This window comes from Alexandromys fortis, unplaced genomic scaffold (assembly GCF_014885135.2).
Source record: "Alexandromys fortis isolate MF-2015 unplaced genomic scaffold, M_Fortis_MF-2015_v1.1 scaffold_85, whole genome shotgun sequence".
Taxonomy (NCBI): Eukaryota; Metazoa; Chordata; class Mammalia; order Rodentia; family Cricetidae; genus Alexandromys; species Alexandromys fortis.
Window position 1 is genome coordinate 3,542,040 of NW_026067975.1, and position 22,283 is coordinate 3,564,322.

At 41.4% G+C, this 22,283-nt stretch overlaps 1 protein-coding gene and 1 pseudogene across 1 annotated transcript in view; one reads left to right on the forward strand and one right to left on the reverse strand.

Moving 5' to 3' along the window:
• Window positions 1-22,283, reverse strand: part of Slc9a9 (solute carrier family 9 member A9) — a 548,379-nt gene that overhangs the window by 164,426 nt on the left and 361,670 nt on the right. Inside the window, exon 12 of the mRNA XM_050157298.1 lies at window positions 15,917-16,070. Within this exon, the coding sequence (XP_050013255.1) occupies window positions 15,917-16,070 (154 nt within the window). The remainder of the gene's footprint in view (window positions 1-15,916; window positions 16,071-22,283) is intronic.
• Window positions 17,175-17,702, forward strand: LOC126510652 (60S ribosomal protein L11-like; annotated as a pseudogene).

The following is a 22,283-nucleotide window of genomic DNA, read 5'->3' on the forward strand; positions in this document are numbered from 1 at the left end:
GTGAGCTATTAAAAACAGATTAAGAAATGTTTGTAACAAGGATTCAAAGCAGAGATATTAAGTAAAACAAGTAAATAGAAAAAGGAACCTCTGCCATAGCTTTATAAAATGCATTTACTCCCATAGTCTTTGGTGTTTTAGTTTGTTTATTTTGCTTTGCCCTCAACTGAGAAATTCTTGCTGAAAATCACTGCCTCAAAATCAATTTACCTCAGAAAAGAAAAGAAAACAAAACAAAAAAACCCACCCTGTTTGCCAACCATGAGCATATAAACTAGAGTGGTGGTTTGAATGAAAATGGCCCCATAAGCTCACAGGGAGCGGCACTTTTAGAAGCTCTGGCCTTGTTGGACTAGTGTGGCCTTGTTAGAGGAAGTATGGCAGTGGGGCTGGGCTTTGAAGTTTCAGAAGCTCAAGTCAGGACTCATGTCACTCTATATTTCTGCTGCATGTCCATCCAGACGTAGAACTCTTAGCTACTTCTCCAGTACCATGTCTGCCTGAATGCCGCCACGCTCTGAACCGTAAGCCAGCCCCAATTAAACATTTCCCTGTGTAAGAGTTGCTGTGGTCATAGTGTCCCTACACAGCAATAAAACCCTAACTAAGACACACAGCCTGGTAAACTGTGGCTAGCAAATGCTCTATGTGACTTCTGTTTAGAGTGGGATAAAGTTAGCAGCGGTTGATGGTGATTGGGAGCTTCCGAGTCACTGCTTTCTAAGACCCAGAGAAAACAGCCCCACTGAAGCCCCCGATGTTAGAGCATTTGGGAAAAGAAACCACTGGCTTCCTGCTATCTCATTTCAGGGACAGAACATCCTTGTCTGTCTGCATTGCAGAAGAAACTGGGAAGTTGTCTGCAGTCCCTCTCTTGGGCTCAACTTAAGAAGTGGTGCTGTCGCAGGGCAGGCCTTGAAGACTAGAGCTAGGGGTATAATGCCAGTCCCACAAAGTCACAGGCTTTTTTCTCCAAGTCTATGCTTTATCTGTTGCCTGTCACAGTACGGTTCAGTGGATTTTTATTGAGGGCTTTAGTTACTTTCCCCATTGCTGCCACGAACACCTGACCAAAGCAACGGAAGGAAGGATGGGTTTAATTCAGCATGTCACTTGAGAGGAAGTCCATCACGGAGGGGAAGGCATGGCGGCAGGAGTGTGAACCAGATGTCCGTATTGCGTCCACAGTCAGGGAGCCAGGGGAGGTACTGCCACTACTTAGCTCTCACTTTTCCTTCATTCAGGATCCTAGCCCATGAAACGGCCCTGCCCTTCCCTAGGGTAGCTCTTCTTACCACAGTTACTCTAATGACAAAATTCCTCACAGATATGTGTCTCAGTTATTTTTCTATTGCTACACTAAAGCTCCAGAAGGAATGTGGGAGGAAAGGGTTTATCTTACAACTCCCAGGTTCTGCTCTGTCACTGAGAGAAGTCCAGGAAAGAACTCTGGGCAAGAATGGGGAAGCAGGAACTGAAGCAGCAGCCAGGGAGGAGTGCTGTTTACTGTCTTGCTCAGTCTGCTTTCTTATGGAACCCAGGACCACCTGCTCAGGGATGGCACCACCCAAAGTGGGTTGGACCCTTCCAAATCAATCTTAATTAAGATTGTGCCTAAGAGACTTGCTTATAGGGCAATATGATAGAGGCGTTTTCTCAGTTGAGAGTCTCTCTTCTTTAATGATTCTGGTTTGTGCCAAGTTAATATACAGCTAACCAACACACCTACCCAATGGCTTCTCTCTTAGGTGATTCTAGATGCCATTAAGGTGACGTCACCATTAACCACCACTGTGTGAATGGAGATGGCAGAGGATGAGGGTGAAAACTGCCATCTGTGATGTAACATTCTATCTGGAGGGGATAAATGTCCTGTAAGATGGGCCAGGCTGGAGATGCCAGGCGTGGGATGCAATGACTGGTCACAGGGCCTGGGAATGAAGCAGTAAGGCCAGGAGAAGATGTCACAGGTCTGTATCATAAATGTGGCACTTTCCACTTGTTAGCTGTAGCTTCGGTAAAAGGTGATTAATAATCAGAGGGGTCCTAAGGGGATGATGGGGAAATCTAAAAAAAATGCACCTGTCTGGTAGAAGACACCAAATCTGTAGGAGTCTGGAACTCATCAGAGACTCAAGTGCTAGCAAATGCAACACGGTCAGCATAGAACCCATCAAGATACCCTGCTGCATGAAGAATACTGGAATCTTCCTGCAAAACACCAAGAAATGAGCTCCTGGAAGCAGGACAAAGCTTTAAATTCCTGTTATGCACCCTCCAAAACATGCATTGATGAGGAAGTCCCCTCTGTGTGCTGTGATTGCCATTAATGAATAAAGAAACTGCTTTGGACCTATAGCAGGGCAGAACTTAGCTAGACAGGGAAGATGGAACTGAATTCTGGGAGAAAGAAGGACAGAGTCAAGAGAAGCAATGGAGCTGCCAGAGTAAGGCATGCCTAATCTCGGCTGGTAGGCACGACCTTGTGGTGATACACAGATGAATAGAAATGGGTTAAATTAAGATGTGAGAGTTAACCAATAAGAAGCTAGAGCTAATGGGCCAAGCAGTGATTTAATTAATACAGTTTCTGGGTGATTATTTTGGGGCTAAGCTTGTTGGCCGGGACCAACAAGCGGGCTTCCTCCCAACAACGCACTAATCTTGGACCAGTATAAACAGGTTGGAAGGGCTAAAGAGGTGCCTGCATAGCTAAGAGGATCGGCTGCTTTCAGAAAGGACCTGGGTTTGGCTCCCAGAACCCACAGGCTAGCTCAAAACCATCTGCAATTCCAGATCTAGGGGACCTACATCCTCTCTGGTCTGCTCGGGCCCTGGGCATGCATGTGTTGAACAGATATACATACAGGCAAAATACTAGTGCACATAAAAATATTTTTAAATGTTAAAAAGGCTTTTCTTGTTAATAGAAACATTGAAAGCAATTAATTTTTAGCAAAATGTACTAAAATTTTAACCATAATTACCTTCATGTGAAATGAACCAGGCAAATACAATTTTTAAATAATATTTTATTTCTAATTTTAGGTAATAAACATTATTTTAGTGTGCACAAAAAATTAACCACTTGATCAAATGCCTGGTATTGACTAATAAAACACAGAATTAAGTTTAGTGTTTTGAATAATAATCTTCAACTCTTTGAGAATCCTATCAAAATGACAAAAGTACTGAATAAAAGAGCAGGCTCATGATGAGGGGGAGTTAAAAGGAGAGAAAAGTGGGATTGTTTTGATGGCTGTGCTAGAATAAGCTGTAACCCACAAGAACACAAGGGCAGCAGGCGGAGCAACCTGAGGGGACAGTAGAAAGCCATGAGCAGTCTGTGGCAGCCACGAGAGTGGCCCACCAGACCCTCCCTGGCCCCGCGCTGTGCTCTTGGCACAGAACATGGTTTGTCTGCCCGAGACTCATGCTAACAGGTTACATCTGGAGGAGAGGGAGGAAAAAGGCTTGAGGTGACAGTGGAGACCCTGATGTCCAGACTGGACCCTACTGAAAATAAAGGTAGCCAGTACCACTGATAGAGGACAAATGGCCAGAGATGCTCAGTTACCATCTCCAAAATGGGTGCAGCTTCATTACTGACTATATTCTATACTGCAGTGATCTCAGCTCCAAAGAGAGTTTAAAGAAAAAAAAAAACAAAGAAAGAAAAAGAAAAAAAATATTCTTTGAAACATTCCTCTGGCGTTTTCCCAAACCAGATAGCTGCCCTGAGTACAATGAAACTGTCATTAAGCCATATTTTGCCTTTAATAGGCAGTTCTCCGTCTAAAGCAATTTCCTCAATGGGATGCTAAGTGTAAACCTGAGCACTGTTTTTAATAACTCCGGTTAGAATCCCATATTTTGGTTATGCAATTGATCTTTGGGGGTAGACATGAAATGGGCATTTTAATGCAATTCCTTGGATTTTACTCTGTAATTTTTCTTAAGCGGTTTCATTTAGATTTAAAACGCGCATTACCAGGTAAAAGGTTATAACAGATGAAAAAAAAAGAAGACTTAATTTTCTGATGAGAAACTAAAGATTCCAGGGAATTGAATGATGTTGATGAGGGTGCGGAAATCTATCCAAGTCGGGGTCTATGCACTGCTACTGAGCCAAAATGAACGAGAGAAGAGGAGCCCCCACTGCCTGGGGCTGAGAAATACTCCATGTGCCCATTGCTCGGGCACCTTACTGTTCCACACTGTAGGGGCTGGGGATGAACACGGGCAGGGGCACAGAAGGAAGAGGGGACCACTGTGTCTTATTTCTGGGTGAAGGCAGGGCTGATATCTATCACAAAATGACATGTCTCACAAACAGCAACCAGACGCACATCTTACCAATGTGTGGCACATTATAATAACAAATATTATAGAAAAAAGACCGAGGCTACAGAAATTATGATGGGAAATTTGATGTACACCTTTTATAATCTGCCCCATTTTGGAAAAACAGATCTCCTGATGTGGGGAAGCTGAATGAGTTGTAGCTAACCCAATACATGCTTACACACAGATCTTTATTCCTGAAAGCTTCAAATACACACTTTCTTCATGCATTGAAAACATGTACCCACTTGTTCTTGGTTACAAAGAAAAATGTCATATTCTTAAAGGGAAAATTATGGTGGTGTCACTCAACGCTAGAGCCCTTGCCTAACATGCCCAAGGTCCTGGACTCAATCCCCATCACCGAGAAAAAGCAATTAAGTTTGTCAGGCACGATGTTGCATCCCTGTGACCTCAGCATTGGTGAGAAAGAAGCTGACAGATCAGGAGTTCAAGGACAGCCTGGATTACACGAAACTGTCTCCCAAACAAAACAATAAAACCCAGAACATTGAAAAAGTTATTAAAAAGGTAATCATTTGGCAAGAAAGAAACTCTCTGTCTAGGAATCATATGTCAAGGGCTGGAGAGACAGTTTAGTAGGGAGCATGGCACTCTGTATGCAGGAGAACCTGAGCTTAAAGCCTGTAACCTGTGATCAAATGCCAGGAGCTGTGGCAGATTCTTGTAACCTCAGAGCTGGGGAGGAAGAGGCCGGCCGATCCCAGGGGTTCACTGACCAGCTGGTCCAGCTGCTGGGTGAGCTACTACCTAATGAAAGACTCTGTCAAAGCAAAAATGGCAGAAGATGCTTGAGGGAGAATTCCTGAGGTTGTCTTCCAGTCTCCACACATATGCACATGTGCACACATATAAAAAGTTAGATATCAAAAGCAAATTAAACCGAATCATTCCAAAAACAATAGTCAAATTGAACATGCATCGCCAGTGGTGGTGTTTAACTGGGGAGAACAGAATTGTTGGAAAGAAGACATTTACATGGTACTCAATTATTGTCCAACAGATTGAAAGTAAATTATAGAATAAAAAATTGTACCTTTGTAACAGGTGTTACTACTGTCCCAAGGGAATGAACTGAGCATCACGACAGTGGACACCCGGATGAAGCATGCGGGGCAAGGCCCCCACATGCACAGACAAAGCAAGCTATGCACATTATTACACACACAACACCACCAGTGGGCATTCTTGCAAGAAAAAATATACTCAACCTGAATTTTAAGGCTTGACCTAATTTCTAGTTTATAAGAAATACAATACAGGAAAGAATATATTAATTGACACCACAACAAAACAAGTCCAGAATGTGGACAAGCATATAAAACAACTGACCTGGTTTCTTCTATAAAAATCAATATCATGGAAAAAAAGAGTAAGGTCCCAATACAATATATTACCTTGATTAAATCCTGAATTTAAAAACACCTATCAAGCAGTTTCTGCAATAACAAGGAACATTTGAACATCTACTGAAAATAATGCTGTCGTAATGTCTTTTTAGATGTGTATACTTAACAGAATGTCTTTATCCTTTAAGATGCATGCTTTAGCATTAGATAAGAAGAATATGATGTCTGTCCCAATATTCAAACAGAACAGTAAAAAATAGAAAAATAAATATAAAACACATAGAAGACAGTCTGTAGCTAAGTGGTGAGTGCTTGCGTAAGATATGCAAAACCCTGGGCTTCATCCCAGTACTACAAAGAGATCCTTTACATAGATATATAGTTAGTGTATGTGCACTAACTCTGTGTGTGTGTGTCTATCTGTGGCATATCACATGTCATAGAGACACAGGAAAGGTGATCAAATACCTGCCTGTGAAATGACTTAGCATGCGTATGCTCAGTAAATCCACTTCATTGTTGCTGTCTCCTGAACTCCAGTCCCTTTTTTTCCTGCTTGCTTTGTCAGTTGCTGAGAGTGCTATGAAGTCCTCAGTTCTAAGTGTGGGTTTGTCCATCTCTCTTTTGGGATCTGCCAGACTTGGTGCGTCTTGGAAAGCAATGCTGTTAGCTGTGTGCTCATTCTCTGTCGCCGTACAATCTGGATAAACCGATCCTTTCATCGTTATAGAAGTTCTCCTTCTTTCTTTTAACCTGAGAAATTTTCTTGCTCAGACAATTTTTTTGTGCAAGGCCTCATTGGGGGTTTGCATGGCGAAGTTTTTCTAATTACCTTATGTTTAACTAACTGTATCACACCTACATCATTAGTCAAGTATGTGTCTTATGGGCAACACATAGTTGATTCTTAGTTTTTATTCGTTGTGACTATTAATTTTATTTAATTGATGCAATAATTGATGTATCTGGATGGTGTGGTAAGTTCTTCTGTATATGTGCTGCTTTTATTGGTTTATGAATAAAGAAGCTGCTTGGGCCTGTGATGGTACAGAATAGAGCAAGGTGGGAATTTCAAGCAGAGATAGAGGAGAAAAGAAGGTGGAGTCAGAGAGATGTCATGTAGCCACCAAAGGAGTAGGATGCCCGCCTGCAAGAACCATACCAGTAAACCATGAGCCTTGTGGTAAAATATAAAATAATAGAAATGGGTTAATTTAAGATGTAAGAGCTAGCCAGAAATATGCTTAAGCTATTGACCAAATAGTATTGCAATTAATATAGTTTCTATGTGATTATTTCAGGTCTGGGAGGCTGGGAAACGAATGAATGGCCTCTGTTAACATTTGGGTGTAGATAAATTATCTTACCACTTGACTTTTGATTGGAATATTCTTCTATCCTATTTGCTTTTTGAGGGGAGGTGCTGTTGAATTTATTTTGTATTCCATTGTAGTATTAGTTCAAATTTGAAATATACTCTGATTATTTACATAGTTTTGTAATCAGAATAGAAATTAGAATATAAACATATAATTCTTCATAATCTATTTTAAATGGAATTTTTATCACTTTAAGTAGATCTTAGAAAACTTACTATTTTCTAGACTTTTATAACTATCCACCCTCTCTTTTGAAAATCTGTAATGTTAATTTTTTTTCTTTCAGTAATACGTAGGGTTTTTAAGATACCAAAGAAGAAAAAGTCCACTTACTATACTAATGCCTGCTGTTTCTACATCCATCTTATCTGTGTCATTTCACTTTCCTCCACGATTGGTTCTCTGTCCTCTGAAGGAATTCCTTTTGTGTGTTTATCCAGGATGGGTCTGCTGGTGAACACACACTTTCATTGTTGTTAGAAGGGAAGATCCTAACAACCTTCAAGTTTACCAAGTCCTTCATCTGCCATCTTTTATTTTGCCATTAAGCCAATCCAGTAGATAGTTCACTTTAAGCATTGCTTTTAGGTTCTGAAAGCTTCATTTATTTCCACTTCGCATCTTTATTTTTCTGTTGATTAAATTTTAGTTTATTTCTGTTGGGTTTGCTATTACTTCTTTGTATATATGTGTATATGTTTATGTATGTATGTGCATATGTGTATGTGTGTGCATATGTAATATACTTTTATATGTGTGTGTTTGATTTTACTTCTTGATGCATGCTCATAAAAGCCTTATTTGTGTCATCTTTAGGTTGGCATCTATGGTATTTTTATTTGTGATATATAATTTTATACTTAGTGATTATGGGCTTATCTTAGCAAATTTGAATATTATGTGAAATGATTCGATCAGATTCTCTTGTGAAATATTTATTATTTTTTTCTAGGTAGAGGGCACCAGCTCTTACCTGTCTTGTGTTGCCTGTGGTTCCAATCATCAGTTTAAGTTTCAAAGCTTTTGCAGCACTATTCAGCTGTCTTACATGTGTGCCTCCCACTGTTCCTTCTGACTTGGGCTTCTACTATGTAGCTTGTTTCTCGGTGCTGTGGTGTGTTATTTAGGGTTAGCTAAATACACACAGCTCGAGAAAGAGCCCGCAGTTAATGGTAACTTCACAGAGCCACCTGCTTGAGCCTCTTCTGGCCACAGTTACCTTCTCATGCTACAAGATTCCTCAAAGCCTTTCACCCGCTCCTGAAGAATTAAAGTCTTCAGGTCTCCTGAAATGCTGGGCATTTCCCATGCCTTCTCCACAACATTGCGCCTGCTTTCCAGCATGGTTGGTGAGAGAAGCAGGAGAGAAGTTGCAATGGGACTGTTCTCCACAGTTCCTTTTGGGGGAATTTCAAGTATCTTTTCATTTGTTAGTGCCATGGGCACCTGCTGCCTCATGCTTGTCTAAGATCAGGGATTAAAACAAAACAAAACAACACAACAACAACAAAAAAAAAAGAACTACAAACTTAGGGAATCTTCCCATGCCTGCCTTCCTCCCTCTTTTTATCCCTCCTCCTTTCCTTCCTTCCCTACTCTTTTGGCCTACAGTTTTGTGACTTGCCTTTTCTTTAAACCAGAAGCAAAGAATTTCCCTCATGGTTCTGTTTCTTTTCCTCGATGCAGAAATCTATTCACTGAACTGCTGTTGGGCCCAAGTCAAGAGACTCAAGAATACAGAGGAGGAAAAGGGAACCTCATTGCTGGCCCGAGAACTGGTTTATTCCCTGAACTGTTACCTTTGCTTTTACTTTTCTTTCTCTTTTTGTTATTAATTTTTAAAGTTAGGTTATAAAGTAATAGGTTTCATTATATTATTTTCATATACCTGTGAAATATTTTGTTTTTATTCATTCTTCTTTCCTACCGCCCTCCCTTGTCCCCTTCTGGCCCCCTGTTGCCGGGCTCCCTCCTGCTGCCTCTTACTCCAGTACCAAGTATTTCCCTTCCTCTCCCTTCCCTCTCATGATCCTTCTCTCATCACACACACACACACACACACACACACACACACACACACACACACCAAGAATTTGCATATGAGATAAAATGTGGGGTTTGTTCTAATCCTGACTTACTTTGCTTAACATAACAACCCGAGTTCCATCCGTTCTCCTGCAAATGCCATGATTTCATTCTTCCTTATGGCAGAATAAAATGTCACCCTGTCGTGTATAACATGTTCTTCTCTATCTCTTCATTTGCTAATGGGCTTCTAGGCTGGACCCTACCATTTGCTTTTAGAGTCTTCCATAATTGCTACTTGTACTGGGTCAAGGGCTTTGAGTTGCATTTACTGGGAGACATGGGGGTGGGCACAGAAGCTCTGTTGTAGCCAGGACTGGGAGTTTTCCAGTCACCCTGAATAACAAGTTCCGCAAACTGCAGTTAAATCATTTTTTTTGTCAGACTTCATATTTCACATAAATCTTTATCTTTTACTTTAAAAAGGCAGCTGTTTTGGCTGGTGCTTTCCAACAGTCAGACACATTGCTTTCCACAGAGTGGAGTGTGGTTGTTTGGTAAACTTACCACACACACATGGGCGAAGCTCACGGATGCTGACATTCAGAGAAAATAAGTAAGAACAGGGCTAGTGGAGGGTGTGACTGGAGGCTACGGCGCTTAAGAATGCATCTCTGAAACTGGGGAGACTCTGTATCTATAAGCCCAGCACAGTAAAGCACCAGTTGGTGCTGGGAACATAGGAGCAGCTAACTCATATCACTGGGTACAAACATGCCGTTCCTTTAGGTCAGCGGCAGATTGCTATAGTTGGCCCACGTCTATAATTAATATGTCAAATTAGATTGATGTTAGCAATAAATACCTAGATTTAGACATCATTATAGAAGAATCTATAGAAAGTAGAAAATAATTTCCAAAAGGGCGCAGTGGGTGAGAAACAGAAAGTATAATTCTATTTCAGGGAGTGAACTGGTTGCCCGTGTTTCACGAGGCAAAGTATTTCTCAGGTCTGTTGATTGAGATAACTTGATATAAAATGTGTAAGCTGGTTTAAAATCAATATAAGACATAAACATAAGATATAAATTGATAAAATGGCACAAGTCAGATATTTGAAAAATGCATAAGCACGGTTTCCTATGTGAAGATGGAAATAGGAGCATATCTAGAAAGACTCTGTTTGAGCTGCTGGACGGTTGTAATAGTTTCTGTGAGATTTTAATGAAGTCTATCATTTTGAATGCATAAGTAGGAGAGTTGTCTCTTAAATTGATGAATATAGTTACAGTACAAAATGAACTAAACTCTCTAGAGACTATTTCTTTCTGTTTTCCATGAAAACAAGCTTTCACAAATGAATCCAATTAATAACACTGTATTTGTGATTATCACAATAAGCAATAAGTATGTGGCTAAGAAAAGATGCAGAGATATCCTTTGGGTTTATGGAGTATTGGGCATCTGTTGTATGTTTTCAATTCTTGTATGATTAATACCTAATGCTCCTAAATTCTAAAGCAGTATTATTGCTATCACTCTCATTTTATGGTTAAGAAAACTGAGGAAGTGAGAGGCTAAATTTGGAGCTTTTAGCCCACACTTCTAAGAGATAGAGTCAGAAAATGACTAATTTTCAAACTCTGTGTGCTGTGCACACATGTATGTGTGCATCACACACATATGCTATTGTTAAGTGCTGTGGGAGCTCCTTCTGCTCCTTCAGCCAATAGCTGCTGAGATACCAGCTCATTGGGGGCGTGGTCTCTCTCTCTTTAAAAAAGCAACGACTGTCCTCCATTTACTCTCTTGCTTCCAGCTCTGCTTAGGGCTCCTAGACTCCTTTCCTGATTGTGCAGAGGGCTGTTGTCTGGGACGGTGATCTTTAAGTTTTTCCCCTTTAAATACATAACCATTCTATTAATCATAATTCCAAACTGGTGTGGGATCGTTCGTGACTTATGCCTTTATCTGGAAGCCCATTCCCCCAAGTCTAGCCCAGACCACCAAAGAGGCAACATGTGACCTACCCTGCTGAGAAAGGTACCGAGCCATGTGGCTAGCATAGATAAGAATAATGGGTTAAGGGGGCTGGAGAGATGGCTCAGAGGTTAAGAGCATTGCCTGCTCTTCCAAAGGTCCTGAGTTCAATTCCCAGCAACCACATGGTGGCTCACAACCATCTGTAATGGGGTCTGGTGCCCTCTTCTGGCCTGCAGACATACACACAGACAGAATATTGTATACATAATAAATAAATAAATATTTTTTAAAAAAAGAATAATGGGTTAATATAAACTACAAGAGCTAATAAGAAGACGGAGCTAATGGGCCAATCAGTTTTATAACTTATGGAGATCTCTGTGTGATTTTCTTTGGGACTTGCCGGCTGTGGGGTACCTGATGGGACAGAAACCCCAACAAGCCGGCCCTCATGTTACAGTTAAAAATGCTTAGGAACTTTGGTGCTAGGGAGGAAACCAAATAGATAAATAGTAGGAGAACTTATTATAAGCATCCCTTCATTGTATTATTGGTGTTTCCTCACCTCAGTAATACAGGAAACTTTGTGTGTAAGCAGTTGTACTTAAACCTGCTACTGTTTATATATAAAATATATGTATATATATCATCCATATATAAACATATACATGATATATATATATATATATATATATATATATATATATATAAACACATATATCTGGACAGAACTCTCCTAATCTCTCTGTACATTCCAGTGATAACTATTATAGAACTTAGCCAGTGGGCAAAAGTAATAAAGAAAGCATTTTACATGGCTCTGGGCCAAAACCAAAGAATCAGTGTTAAATATACAACCAAAATACCACACACCAGAGGAGTCAAGCTATTTAACAGGCATTTCCCTGTAATGGACACAAGTTGGTGCACACAACTTTGTTTCCTAGATTTGAAGAGAGGATGTCTTGGCTTGAATGGGGGAGGGATAATACATTCCTGTAATTCCTTTAATTATAGGTTGTAGCTGAGGAAGTCATATTTCTTCCAGGCCAGGCCTGGCTTTGTTGAACTTTAATTGTTGCAAGTCACTGAGAAAGACTGCATGGAGAATCTCTGTTCCAAAAGTGTGCCTGCCCAGTCCTTCCTAAAGCAGAGAATTCCCGCAGGCATTCAGATAAGCTCCCTTCTGCAGGTGGGAGCAGAAGGCATTATCTCGGAGCATGGGCTTTCTGTTCAAGGTGTTGGGTTCACAGTTTTCTCAGTCTCGCCATGATGCCACATTGCCAGGGTTTACCCATGCTGAAGGGTAGCTCCAATCATCACCCCAATGCTAGAGTTTAGAGACACACAAGAGAGGTTCCGTGCCTAGATTTTATGATCTAATATCAAACACAAAATAGCTCATTACTCAGTCAAAGATGGCTACGAGTAGACGTTACCATCATTCTGCCCAGGGTGCTTTGCAGTGTTGTCTGGAAAGCAAGTTCTGTGCTACATCTGTAGAGGACGCTGTGATTCCAGCTGTGATTGAGAAGGCAGGTCCTACATCTGTATCTGGGGAATGTGGCAAAGGCTCACCCTGTGGCCTGGGCTCATTCTTGTACCATTTGCTGAAAGTTTGCCAGCTCCACACCGTGCCCAACCCTGAACCATGAAAGGCATTACCACCCCAGTTAGTCATGTAGTACCACTTCCACAGGGCTGGGCCTCTGGACTTTGGTGTTCTTTTGTAAGCACTTGTGAACTTTGAATTGGTGTTCCTGTTTACTCGTTTCTGGGCCGGGGGGGTGGGGATATAGGGGGTAGGGGTGGGAGTGGGGGTAAAGAGGGTCTTCACAAACTGTGTGGTCATGTACCTCATAGGAGGTTTGAAAACCTGAACTCTAACGAAGGAGAAATTCTTCTTTTCTTTTGGCATCCAAAATAACATGGGAGGAGTCCTTTTCCTTTAATATTTAAAAAGAAGCAATGACCTGATTTATTTGAAATTGCTTCCTGAAATATATTTTACTATCATCTTTAAAAGAAAGTAAGTTGCTTTCAGTGAAGAACTTCGCCCTGTGGCTAGGACCAGGCTTAAGAGCGAGCTTGCCTCAGAGGTGGAAATCTCTATTTGTGTCTCCATGACATGACCATTGCTGTTTGAGTCAAGTCTATCAAACAGAAACGGATGGGATTGTTACTCATCATCACCAACAAAAGCATGTTCCTTTCTCTCCTCCTGTGGGCAGTTGTAACTGAATGAAAAGTTCTACAGGAATTGAAAAAGAAAACCTAATTCAAGGACTTTCCAAACAATTTCAGAGAAGAAAATGTAAAGCTCAAGATGAGAAGGGCTTGTAAAATATGTAAACAAATCATATTCTGGTGAGGCTGTGGGGCTCGTGTGAGAGCACGCTTGCCTCCTGTCCCTCAGCTTTCGCCACTGGTGTTCTATCCAAGTTGCAGCTTGCCTGCTGTTGTTCTGTGAACAACATGAACACTGGTGAATGGGGCATTGCACAGGGAAGAAGCAGGCCCTGCTAACAGTGCAGTGGATGGGCTGTTGCGAGTTTGAAAGCCGAGATAGACGTGATGGCTTCCTTAACAATGTCACAAACCAGGAAAGGAGAGTGGAGCCTATGACAAGATCACTATGACATAGTGGAACCCAACCAAGATCACAGATCCACGCTCTTGCGTATATACTCCTTTACCATCCTGGCTTTGGAATGTTCTTCTTGCCTTGAATTCCATCTGCCCGAGCTAACTTTCTGAATATCTTCTTATATATATCCTCTAATGTTCTCCTTTTGATTTCATCGGATGGGTCCCTGGGGTTTCTGTTCTGATTTCAGGTTTTCAGCTGAGAACACTACCCTTTCCATGTGTCTGAATCCCGTTATTCCCTTTCCCGACATTCGTCGTGGTTCTATCCATGCTTCTCCTCATTCTGTCTGGGTAGTTTACTCACCTGGGCCTTTTCTTTTGGAATCTTTCCCAACTGGGGCAGCTCCATAAGGTAACCCCACACTGTGATCTTAGCAGAGAGAATGACATTGACTTAGGTTGGCCTTCAAGCCCCTCATCCTGGACGCCATGTTTGGCATCATCCCCTTCCTTTATCAACCTTGTCACCCGAAGAACTGCTCTCGCCAGTCTAAGGGTCCACTGTCGTCACTGTCTTATCTCTTTCTTCCCATGAATTGGGCATCAGAGGCTATGTGAGTTATGACACCCATGGGCAGTCAGCTGAGGCCACTGGAAAGACCGGGGAAGAGCTGGCTAAACAAAATATGTTACCAGTTTGGGGGCAACTTGAGAATATTTCCTTACTCATAGAAATCATAGAAAACAAATTATGTTTGATTACTTTAAGGAAACGTTGATGTCTCTTCCTTATCCTCCATAGAATATTTTGATAGTGTATCTGGGGCTTCAGTAGGAATTCCCTTCCTTGAAGCTCTGTCTTCTATGGCTTCATTTTTCCATGCAGGGATCCAAACTACTGAATTTTATTTTCCAGAAATCTGAACACACACTGTCTCTCTAATGATTTGCAGGGGATCTGGCACTTGAGAGTTTAATGCAATGTGTGCACTCATCCATAGGAGCCTTCAGGTACCCACCACTGTGAAAGAAATTGCGGGCCACGTTTATATGGCTAGAAAATAATTCAACAAGCATTTCCAAATGCTCTCTCTTCACCTTTAGTCAAAGCACTTTTGTGTATTTGGTAATGTTCACAGTCATTCACAAGGTTTTTCTCCTGAAATTTTGTTTAATATGCAGCCACTTGGCCTGGTTTACACATAAACTTTCTTATGCTAACTGTCTGGGGTTTGTTTCTGCTGTTTCTTTGCCAAATGGGAAAACTTCTTGCAAATGCATAACAAAAGCATTTGTATTTATTGTTAAATTCATTTAAGTTTTCATAAATTATTTTCATTTTTATTATAATCAATGTGCCATACAAAGGTGCCAAAATCACAGTCCCTGTTAATATGAGTCTTTTTGGAAACTCTCTGTAGTTAGAAGGAGTGTTTCCTATCAGATACGGTAGGTAGGAGTTCGTCCTAGAGCATAGGTAGGAACTGGGGAGGGTCATGATGACGTGTGGATGTGAGAAATGAAATGTTTGCTTAATCCCTTATCCTCTGGGGAATGAACATGAGGACCTGGGTCACAGAAACATTTAAACAAAGACAAGAACACTTTAGGACAGAGTTATCCATTTTCCAGACCAGCATTGCCTATCTACTTTTATCCAATTGTCTGCTACTCCTACAATCCAGATTCGTAGCAGCTGGCCACAAGCACTGCTTAGGAAAGGGTTTCTGATGGGACCTTGGCTTTCTCTTCTGTGAGACAGTGTATAGTTTGTCTCCAGCATCCCCCTTGAGAAACACATGGCTCTCTCACCAAATACATGTTCAGTAATTCAGAAAATTCTTCTGTCTTAAGTGCTAGTGCCAGGAGGAGTTAAAAACAAAGCAAATCTACCTTCTTGTTGGTTTTGCTGCATTTCCTTTATCAGTCTTCCTAGACTGTGGGTATCTTGAGGATAAGTGTGTATCGTCAGATGGAGGAAGTCACAGGTGAAAAAATCTATTTGTAGGACAGCTTGGAAACAGGCATCATTCCAAGACTGTTGAAAAAAGCAGCTCAGTAGATGGTAGGTCATATCGCTTTCCCGGCTAGTGAAGGTCACCGGGACTCTGGGGACAGTTGAGGTACAGATCTACCATTGCACTCCAAACCGAGTAAGCTTTACGAGAAATCAAACCGGCCAGCCACGCCTCTCAGTGATTTGCTCCTTTTAGTAGGGTCACTTACCGGATCTGAAGCCACGTCAGCATGGGGGTGGTTCCTCCTCCAAACACCCAGACAGTGAAGAACACGAGGAGCAGTGTGGTGGTGAACATCATCTGTTTGGGTTGAGATTCTGTGTTGCGGATGGCCAGGGCGAAGGCGATGGCGCCCCGCAAGCCTTACAGAGAAACCGAGAGGAGAAAATTAGTATCAAGACTCATGCTCTTTTCACTATATTTAGCTTCACAATTTGCTAACATAATTTCTTTATTAATTAAAATTTTTATTCAGAGATGATTATAGATTCACATGGAGTTCTGAGAAAAAAAATATACAGAAATACTTTTCTTTAAGTCTCTGCCAGTGATCACATCTTGTGATGAAAGCGTGGTATCTTAGCCAGAACACTGATGTCTGTCTACACAGTGAAGACACAGAACATATCTTCCCATCAATTTAGGAGTCTCACTTGCTGTTCTTTTTATAATCTCACCCACTGTCACACACACACACACATACACACACACACACACACACACACACACACACACACCCCTTAATCGTGGTTTCCAGTAAGTCTGCTCTCAATTCTTTGTCAGTTTATGGTTGTTTTACGTCAAAGATGGAATCACCGTGTCACTGTCTGTCCAGTAGAACTCTCCAGGTATTTGCGCTGTTGATTGAACCAGAAGTCTGTTTCCATCCTTGAACCTTAATTCATGGTATGACGTTTCATGGGTGCTTTGTCTAGTCACCTGCTTGTTAAAGAACATCTATACTTTCCCTAGTTATTAGAGATTAAATGAAGGCTGTTCTAGTTGGCATCCAGGCTTGTGTGTGACACGTTTTCTTTCTCGGAGATAATGCTCCAGATTATATTCAGAGTGGTGTGGTATCTGCTTGCTTCATGTATAAAGAAATTACCATTTTTGCATTCTGACCAGCAACATAAAATCATCTTAATTTTCATCATTTTTGACATATTTGGTGGTGTCATTTTTTTAGTATAAACTGTTGTGATAGGTAGGGAATGGTAATTTATTATGATGTGAAGTTTTTTTCTCTGCGTGGCCACAAGCATTGAATATTTTAATTAGTTACTTTGTTGCCTGTGTAGCTCGCTACATGAAATAGCTCTCATGTTTTTTTTTTCTATTTTTTAATTGCATTGCTGGAATTTCTAATTGCTGTGTGCTAAGTTCTTTATACATGGTCCATAACAGGCCTTTGTTAGATGCAATGTTTTGAAAATATTGCCTTCACTTTCTTCCTGTCCTCCATCATGTTGCAAGAACAAGGTGAAAAGAAGAATCCTATGTGGGAACTTCACATCCGCAAGCTCTGCCTCAACATCTGTGTCGGGGAGAGCAGGGACAGACTAACCCGGGCAGCCAAGGTGTTGGAGCAGCTCACAGGCCTGACTTTCCTAAAGCTAGGTACACCATCTGGCCCTTTGGCATCAGGAAAAAGGAGAAGATTGCTGTTCACTGCACTGTCCATGGAGCCAAGGCAGAAGAAATGCTGGAGAGAGGCCTGAAGATGCGGGAGAATGAGTCATGGAAAATAGCTTCTCAGGACTGGAAACTTTGGCTTTGAGATTCAAGAACACATTGACCTGGGCATCAAATATGACCCAAGCATTGGGATTTACAGCCTGGACTTCTGTGTGGTGCTGGGCAGGCCAGGTTTCAGCATCGCAGACAAGAAGCGCAGGACAGGCTGCATTGGGGCCAAACACAAAATCAGCAAAGAGGAAGCCATGCGCTGGTTCCAGCAGAAGTATAATGGGATCATCCTTCCTCGCAAATAAATTTTATCCAAAAGGCTAATAATTTTTTTTCTCAGAAATGGCAAAAAAAAAGAAGAAAGAAAAAGAAAAAAGAAAAAAAAGAAAATCTTGCCTTCTACTCCATAGCTTCTTTTTCTCATCTTTGAGTTTTTGTAGGACAATTTTTTTTTAGGTTTGATGAAGTGAAACTTGTCAATTTTCAAATAAATTGTATTTTTGAAGTCAATTCTAAGGATCCGCATAAAGCTAGTCCCCAAATACTTTCTTCTATAAGTTTAATATTTAAGTTCACAGCCATCTTGGGGCAGTTTTCATATCGAGAGGCAGGCTTGGGCTGTGATTGTCTTTTACTGGTGACATCTACTATTCTCACGGACTGCTTTTCTAGCTTTTCTAACCTCTGTCCAGAATCAGCTGCTTGTATTGTGAGTCTGCTTCTGAGTTCTCCATTTATCCTGTTTCTCTGGGCCCATTCTTGTAGCATGTACCCTGAGTGCTGATAAGTACAGAGTGGGCCTATGACAATTTTTTCTGACTTACTTTTTGTTTTCAAAATCATAGTTTTCTGGTTTTCTTGCTTTCTCGTAAAGCTTTAGATTTATATTGTATTTATCTACAAAAGAAAACTTTCCTGTGAACACTTTCTTTTCTAAATTAAATGTGTCAGATAACAAGGAAAACCAGGACCCCTGAAAATGAATAACCGATTAGCCGACACCTAACACAACCTGGAGCGATCGCCGACTTTCACAAATTCTGGGCCCGAAACTCATCTATCAGAACCGCCTTTTCTTTGTTTTACTTTTTGTTCTATGGTTAAAAAAATGCTAATTGTATATTTATGAATCTGTATTAAGCACAAGAGGTATTACAAAATGAAAGGCCAGACGTCAAAGTGGGATGATAGTAATAAAAACAGAAACACAGACTTAGATGGGGAGAAAACACAGTATGGGTAGCGAAGAAGGCAAAGCAGGGGGCTTGGGGTGACCTGAGACTGCTGAGCACTTGTGGCAAAAAATAACACTGCTGAGCAGGAAGAGAAAGGTTTATCATGGCAGCAAGCAGGAGTTAAAGAGGTGGTGACTCAGCTGTTTTTATAGGAAGGTTTAAAGCAGGGATATATAATTTCATTGGTCCAGTTTCTATATTTTCGGTAGTCTATTCTGTTACTTCTCCAAGGTAGAGGTGAAGAAATACCCTTTTCCCCAGAAATATGGCATCAGCAACAGACCAGAAAAATAATCCCATCCAAAACCAGACTGGTGAACCAATGAGTTTAATTAGGATTGCTTCCAGACACTGGGGGACCCCTCAACAGCTACATTACTGAAAAGGGGGTGTATGGATGGAGTTTTCCCCTTAGCTCACGTTCTACCTCCTGTGTGCTCCAGCACTCCAGAGCTGTGCAATAGAGAGTCCTGCCTGTGGGTAGGAGTAAGCAGCTGGCACCGTAGGGGAGGGTCTAGTGACCTTCCTCACGGTTCCCATTCTAGGAGGCACTGGTAATGGGTCTGATTTTAGGAAGATGGCTTAGAAGTAATCACATTTAGTATCAAGATTGAAATGGCTGCGGTTGTGCCAAAGAACTGATAGCATTTTATAACAGTCTGGGGATTTCAAATTGTTATTTTACATTTCAAAATGATTGAAGAAAAAAAAACACCCAGATACGGGGTAGGATGAGGAACCTTACAGTCATCCCAGCCCCCCAGACCTTAGATTATAATGCTTCTGTCTTTGTTCTGTCCGTGCTGAGAACATCCAAGAGACAAGTGGTGTGAAAGGAGAGACAGAGGACGAGGCCAGAGAGATTGAACACATTTTGCCTGAAAAAAAAAAAAAAAAAAAAAAAAAGCCTCGGAAAGAGAGCGGAACATGCGCTCTGATTATAAAATACCTCCAAGGGACAATGTAATGGAGGAAGGAAATTATTCTGAATCTCCATGTAGACAAGGAAATGGCCTGAAGAGAGGGACGATAACGTTTGAAGTAGACATTAATAAAAGCGTTCCTTTACATGGGAAGTTCTGAATGCGCAGCACCCCCACCACAGGTGTTCATGCTCTCAGACTCAGGTAGAGAAGCCGGGAGAGCAGCAAGAAGCCCCAGCGCCGGGACAATTTGAATAATACTCTCTCCAGGATACACAAACAGCATCATTAGTGAAGGAGAATGCAAGGAGATAGACTCCTATTATCCGAGGACAGGATTTATGGGTCAAGGTTGTTTAATCACGGTGCGAACCTGGAGACAGAAAGTGATCCTTTCATTTTCTCCTCCCCTCCAACTCATATTGCTAGAGATGTCAGCGAAGTGGCACTGCCCACGTGAGTGACAGTAGAGGTATGAGACCTTAAACAATGATTAATATTTGTTATTTGTTTCTTACTATAAATCCTTGTCGTTCTTTGCAGTTACTATAAGAAATAGTAGAAAAGAGACTACAAATGAAAACATTCTGTATCTTGCCTACTGCCTACTCATCCGTATTAGATACCAAGAACAAGGTAGAAAGCACCCACTAACCCTCCTAAATATGTTTAATAATGCATGGTTATTCCGCCAAACTAGCGCTACTACGTCCTTAAGCAGATTCTAGGTAAGCCGTCCTTAGTTCAAACATGTACTCAAAATAGTGGCAGGTTTGATGTGTAACCCTGGCACGCAGGAGGCTACAGCAAGAGGGTATCAACTTTGAAGCTAGTATGGATTGCAACAGTAAGACCCTATGTCAAAACGAAAAACCGAAACCAAGTAAATAAAAAATATTTTCCCCAAACCCAACAACAACAACAAAATAAAATGAAACAAAGTCCCTCCATTCCCTCCAGATCTCCCAACACTCTCCAGGACACATAGACGGAAACATATCTGTCAATCTATGTGAAACTTTAATATATAAAATTATATTAAAGCCTATATTCACAGGCTAAGCAATGTGAAGATTTCTGCGGGTGGGGGAGGGACCAGAGAAGCATAACAATGACCTTGTGGCAGGTTGGGAAATGTGTATTAAGTCCAAGCTCTAAGCCACCGTGAAAGGATGGCTCTGAATGGATGGGCACCTGACAAACTTCAGAGCTGAGGGCATTTGGAGGAGAGACCATCTGTACCTTGCCCTGGTCACACTCGGCCTGCATGGCACTTGCCCCTAGTGAGATGCAAGGGGTTGGGGTGCTGAGCTTGCTGAGTGGATCAAGTGAAGCTGACTCAGAACTTCTGAGAAGCCGAAGCGCTGCCCTGCTTGCCCCTCGTGAGTCTAGAAGGTCTCACACATCTAGAGCCTGGGCAAATGTCTAATCAATGGCTGTTCATTGCTTTGATTAATGCACATATATTGATTTCCTCCTATATTGTTCTGTGCATACTGGCCCCATCTTCTTAACACCACGGATTTAGGCCGTGGAGGATTTTAGAATTTTTTAAAAAAAAGTCATTCAGGCTACTGGAAAAAAACTATCAGGCTACTGGAAAAATACTAAGATGTAAAAAAACTGATACTGATCTTGGGATTTTTCATTGTAGCCAAACACTACCTTCAGAGAGCAGACACAGCTTTGTTGGGGATCATAGGAAATTCGGAGCACAACAAAGCTTGGATTTGATTTGATTTTCTGAGTACTCGGACCCCTTGGTTCACGTTTCTTCTCTTAGTTTTGGTCAGCTAGTCAAAGGAATTCTGTCCTTCTGAGAACTGGTAGACTATAGAATTTTGCTTTAAAAAGATTGACTTTGTGAGGATTTTGACACATTTTATATGCCCACTTGGAAAGTTATCATCATCTTGGGGAATAAAGGAAATACCTGCAATTAAATGTGGTTTCACTTAAAATTGGCCTCGAAGGGCTTCTTATGTTAATTATATTGATGTTCTGCTCTTAACAATAGAACACTATTGAGCCAAGGAAAGATTTCCAGCACGGACCCCTGCTGCAGAAAATGTGCACTTTCCTGTTTATCTTTAAAAAGCAAACGTGAAGCGTTTAATCAATTACACAGTTGCAAGGGTGCTGCAAATGGGCGCAGGTCAGATATATATAGCTGCATTTAAACCACGGCAATATAAATAGCTCTGCAGACATTCTTATTTAAGGTGCAAAGCGGTAATGCAAAATGGTAAATATCTCCTGAGCACCCATTATGTGCCTAGCTTTAGCCAAAACACAGAGTGGGAGTGAGTAAGGAAGGTTCAGTTTCCCTCAGGCCCTGAGTCCTACAAACACCTTACAAGGTGGAGCAGGAGGGAGGAGGGGAAATACCATTAAAGATGTCTGTAAAACCCACAGTACACACACACACACACACACACACACACACACACACACACGTTGGGGGAGAGATTAACACAGATATACATGTATATAGTTTTAAACATAGTTACTTTATTTTTACTTCACGTATGTGCATTTTTGCCCATATGTACGTCTGTGTACCGCACGCATGGCTGGCACCTGTGGAGGCCAGAAGAGGGCATCAAACAACCCGGAACTAGATTTACAGATGATTGTGGGCCTCCATGTGGGTGCTGGGAATTGACCCTAGGTCCTATGGAAGAGCAGCTAGTGTTAATAACTATAGAGATATCTCCCCAGTCCCTAC